At 54.8% G+C, this 5,169-nt stretch overlaps 1 protein-coding gene across 1 annotated transcript in view; it reads left to right on the top strand.

Annotated features, from left to right (window-relative positions):
- Window positions 1-4,990, top strand: part of GMEB1 (glucocorticoid modulatory element binding protein 1) — an 8,577-nt gene extending 3,587 nt beyond the window's left edge. Inside the window, exons 5-8 of the mRNA XM_009276183.1 lie at window positions 847-975; window positions 1,676-1,813; window positions 3,075-3,197; window positions 4,271-4,990. Of these exons, the coding sequence (XP_009274458.1) occupies window positions 847-975; window positions 1,676-1,813; window positions 3,075-3,197; window positions 4,271-4,977 (1,097 nt within the window). The 3' untranslated portion in view covers window positions 4,978-4,990. The remainder of the gene's footprint in view (window positions 1-846; window positions 976-1,675; window positions 1,814-3,074; window positions 3,198-4,270) is intronic.
- Window positions 4,991-5,169: the final 179 nt, after the last annotated feature.

The raw sequence follows: 5,169 nt of genomic DNA on the forward strand, positions 1-5,169 counted from the left end.
TCCTTATTTGAGGGTCTATTACAAAGGCACGAGATGTGCCGATGCTCAGGAATGAATCTAGGCACGCTGACCTCCTCCGGAGCAGCCTGCTCCGCATCACCTGGACATCCACGAACGGGCTATGATGGCTGCACGTTGATTGTCATTCCAACTGCAAGTTCTCAGCGAATCCCGTGCTTCGGAGCAGAAAGCGATCTCTTTGCTGAGGTTAAGGGAGAAGACTGCTCCCAACCGTACCGTATCGTTCAGGCGGGCAGGTTACATTTCTCTGAGGCCCTGGGTGGGTGAGATGGCAGAGTTGTCCATAGGCTGAGGAGAATCTCCTGGAAAGCACCCTGGCCACATGGGAAAACCTTACGGTGGCCGCACGTTGGCTTAGTCCCAGATTTGATCCAGAAACTTAGGATTGAGTCAGATCCGTTTCCCTTCTATAAACCGGCTTGGACCCTGACCCTGTCATTTCCTGAAGGATTAGAGCATCTCTAGGGCGCGGAGCTCCCTGTTGACGATGCAAGAAGGGGAGAAGGGTGGCTGAGCTGCGGCTTATTTGTTCCCTTCTTTATTCTGAGCCTTTCCCGCTCCTTTTATGCCAGGACTCCAGTTTGCTTTCTGGAGGGCACGTGGTTTTCCCTCCAGAAAGCCCCAGAGCCTTTCACAATCACAGTTCCAATGAGAAGCAGCAACATTTGCTTGTAGCTAATTTGGTTGAAAGAAGCCAGGCACAAACGACTTGACCACGAGAGTGAAAAAGAGCCTGGGAGGGGTGAGGGGGGTGGAAAGCAAAGCAGGGATTCAGGGCTGGCACTCCGGGTGCCGCAGAGAGAGCTGACGTTGCCTCTCTGGCAGGGAGCATCACCCAGATCGCGCTGTCGGAGGAGAGCATGGAGGAGGGGATCGAGTGGAACTCGGCTCTGACGGCTGCCGTCACCATGGCCACTGAGGAAGGCATGAAAAAGGACACGGATGAGATCTCGGGTAAGCTCAGGCTGCTTGTTGGGTGTTTTCCCCCCCTTCTCCTCACCTGTTACGTTCCGGAGACTGAAATCCCGAAAATAAGGAGAGTTTAGGCAATGACAGAGCCGTCCCCCAGCCCCTTGGCTATCCCAGCATTTCCCAGGCGTGCCGGGGCCCTGCCGAACGGCGCTCCTCACCGCAGCAGGCAGAGTGAGACTTCAGCCCTGGCCTTGTGGCTGATGGGTGATCCCCCAGATCAGTTGCTACTAGTTACAGTGAGGGGCTTATTTTGTTCATCCGAAGGACGTAAACGTCTGCCAGCCTGGAGCTAGACTGAAACCGGCAGTGAGCAGTGTCTTGTTAGTACCCCGTCAGCTCTCTTGGCTGTGTCTCTCTCGCGGCGGTGCCTTGCCTTCCCTCTTCGGATCAGTACGGAAGCTTAGGCGGAACTTCCTCAAAGATTTTTAAGCTCTGCATCTTGCGAAGATGAACAGAGGCAGTGAAATGTGGCCTTGGAAGTCATGGTGCTGCTTGAAAACACGTTACTGATTTTTGCTTCTTTGGGGTTTGGGGTTTTTTTTTGCGCGTCCTCCACCCCAATGGCCAAATTAGAAGTCGCCTTGCAAAGTTACTCTTGCCCGAAAGGTTTACGGTAGCCTTGTGGGGAAAAATGCCAAGTGCTTGTACACGTTGACTTCTTTTTCCCCTCTCCTTGCGCCAGAGGACACGCTGATGTTCTGGAAAGGAATAGCTGATGTGGGGCTGATGGAAGAGGTCGTGTGCAACATCCAGAAGGAGATAGAAGAAGTCCTACGAGGCGTCCAGCAGAGGTTGGGTCAGTCTCCCTTCCAGATGACGGGTAGGTTGTGAGGCACAGCCTCTGGCTCTGCGGTGGGGAAGGATGCTCAAAAGGGCAGCTGCAGGCAAAAAAAAAAACTCGGCAAAAGATGCTGTGTCTCAGCCACACAAGCTCAATCCTCCCTTGTGTCCACACTAGTACGTAGCAAGCAGCAAGTTGGATCACTTTGCTGCTCTGGCTGAGAAGCAAAAAAAAAAACCCCAAAAAAGTGGCAGGGGTCCATCCCACCATTTAAAGCTGTTGAGCCAGGGCGGCGAGCGAGTTCCCGCTCGTTAGCTGGGCCGTGGGAGCCGAGCCTGGGCGTGGTGTCAGCCTGCCCAACTCTGAAGTCCATTCGCTTGCCCCACTGCCGGGCACAGGGACACAACGGGCCACCCCCTTCCCTGAGCAAAATGGCCCTGGCAGCTTCCTGAGACCATCGGGCGACTGTCCTCGGCTCCCGGCCCTCGTGAAGGCCTGCCCAGATTCACTTCTCGGACCAGAGTTACTCAAACGCTTTTCTCCGTGACAGTGCGGGCTTGAACAGGTCCTGCCCCCTCGCTTCTCGTTCTGTCTTCGCTTGTGCCAGAAAACCTGTTTTTGGGGCTGAAGCAGATGAGGGAACTGATCTGGGTTAAAAATAACTCCCCTCCCCTCTTTAGGGTTATTTTTAACTTGGATCAGTTCCCTAATCCAGTTCAGCACATGCCCCTGTGAGCACAGGGTTTGAGAGCACCTCTTGTTGATGTTCTTGCTGAGAGAACGTCCATGTAGCCACAAACTTCATTTTACCCAGGATATTTTTTTAAATTATTTTCTAATTTAGCTTTGGGCTGGCGGATCTTTGTGTCTGGTAGGTGGCAGCTTTTGGAAGCTGTAAGTGATTGAAGTCAGTGGATTATAACAGAAATTTTGCACAGCTTTCAGTGGAGCTGGCATGTTAATGACACTGTCAGCAGCATGGGGTGATGATTTGTAGGTGGAGAGCTCGTTTGTATCTCTCTGATTGCAAATCATGCTTTCATTTGCAGCAATTTTGTGCTGCTTGGGTGACACATCTCTGTTTCATTTTCTTTATCACGCGAATGGGATTGTTTAGTCCTTGGATGTCAGGAGGATGAGGGAGCTGGGTCTGCCCTTGTCAGCCAGCCCTCGTGAAAGAGCAGAGGGAGCTTTACAAAAAGCAGCAGGAAATTTTTGGTGTAATAGGAGCGTCTTTTGAGCACCTGACTGAGTCCCACCTGTGGGACTAGGCACTCGTCCCCACGCACTTTCCTTGCAGATGCTGCAGTCTTGAACAACGTCGCCCACACATTTGGCCTAATGGACACAGTCAAGAAGGTTCTGGACAACAGGAAAAACCAGACAGAGCAAGGAGAGGAACAATTTCTTTACACCCTGGCAGGTACAGTCAGCGCCTAGTAAGGCTTCTCATCCCGTTGCTGCTCTTGGGAGCTGATGCGACTTTCCTCCAACGTATGAACCGTATTTGGGTTATTGTTCAATACACGCTGCCCCAAAACAAATGCATCCCAGTCCCTTTCCATCCTAGGGCGTGAGTGGAATTTCCCCTCTCCCTTGCCTCGCAGCGAGCAGTCGCTTGGGGCATTCGACAGCCCGAAGTCTGTGCCCTTTGCTGCGGTGCTGGGGGTGCGAGCCCGACTCAGTCGGCATTAGGAAGTAGGTGCTTGCTAGCTGAGGGCTGTGCGGTAGTCATCTGAGCTGTGCCCAAGCTAATAAGCTTCTCTGTGTACGGAGTGCTGAGTTGTCCGCTTGTCTTGGCGCGGAGCTATCAGGTGTCTCGCGCGGCTTCCCCCGAGCTGAAGCCAATAACCTGACCTGAATTCCCCAGAGCCGCTTGCTGGATGTGTCTCCCTCCTCGCCGTGTCCTGTAGGACCTGTTCTTACCTGGCACGTCCTAGTCCCCTACTGCCCTGGATAAATGAGATTACTGTGCTACTTCTGACTTCCAGTGTTCGCACAGACGAGGGTTGGGGGAGATGTTTCGTTGACCCAGGCGGTCCTGCTCCCTGTCCCCAGTACAGGTGCTTGGCTCCTGGGGAGGGGACCCAGCCAAGCTCAGGAAGCAGTTCCTACTGCCTGGAGGGGCTTGTCCGCTCTCCCTCGTAGGGGGGTCTAGCTTGGGGAGCCGAAGCGCCCGTCTTCTCATCGGTAGGGGTAGCCAACCGGTACAGAGCATTGCCTGTTCCTCGTCCGGGCGCTGACAGCCGGCCGAAGCAGGCTGAGCGGGCGCAGAACATTGACCAGGTCCGTGTGGGTGGCAGGAGAATCTGGCCTTTTCCTTCCGTGCAGTTTGATCTTGAGTGAAATGCGAAGATCACGCTCGACTGGGTGGTTAGGAGACCTCCTGTCGCAAATACGGGATGTAATGGCTGTTTGTGGAGCCCTTGAGTCCCCAGGAGCCCCTGCAGCGTGTTGGCCCTAGCCCACGGCGCTGCTTAGCCCTTCTCTTTGCAGACCTGGAGCGGCAGCTGGAAGAGCAGAAGAAACTTGCCAAGGACCAGAAGGCGAAGTCCCAAACCATCCAGAACGTGGTGCTGATGCCCGTCAGCGCTCCCAAGCCCCCCAAGAGACCCCGCCTGCAGCGCCCAGCCTCTGCCACCGTCCTCAGCCCCTCCACCCCCATCCAGCAGCCTCAGTTCACGGTCATCTCGCCCATCGCTATCGCGCCCGTCGGACAACAGTTCTCCGTGGGCAACATCCCGGTGGCAACCATCAGCCAAGGCTCCAGCCCGGTGACTGTTCATACCTTGCCGTCTGGCTCCCAGCTCTTCCGATACGCCACCGTGGTGTCCTCCTCCAAGACCAGCTCCTCCGACACGGTCACCCTCCACCCGTCCTCCAGCCTGGCGCTGCTGAGCTCGGCGGCCATGCAGGACAGCGGTGCCCTGGCGAACGTGGCGGCCGTGGTCAACCCCGTGGAACTGGTGGCCATGGAGTCCGGCCTCACTTCCACCATCCAAGCCGTGGAAGGCACCTCGGACGACGGGCAGACCATCATAGAGATCGACCCGGCGCCGGATCCCGAGGCGGACACGGACGAGTCGGAGGGCAAAGCTGTGATCCTGGAGACGGAGCTGAGGACTGAGGAGAAAGTGGTGGGAGATGTGGAGGACCATCAGCACCAGGTCCATAACGTGGAGATTGTGGTCTTGGAGGACTAGTGGGGAAGGCAAGCGTCAGTTTGGGGAAGAGTTGGGAATTTATTTTATTTTGGGCTTTTTTGTTAAGCATCTTTGCCAGCCACCCCATTTGTTTCCATGGATATTTTCATAGTACTGTATATTATATATATATATATAAATTTTTTTTTTTTTTTGGAGGGGGGCGGGACGGAGGGGGCCGCGGTGCATTTT

The sequence above is a fragment of the Aptenodytes forsteri genome, unplaced genomic scaffold (assembly GCF_000699145.1).
Source record: "Aptenodytes forsteri isolate BGI_AS27 unplaced genomic scaffold, ASM69914v1 Scaffold321, whole genome shotgun sequence".
NCBI classification, from domain to species: domain Eukaryota; kingdom Metazoa; phylum Chordata; class Aves; order Sphenisciformes; family Spheniscidae; genus Aptenodytes; species Aptenodytes forsteri.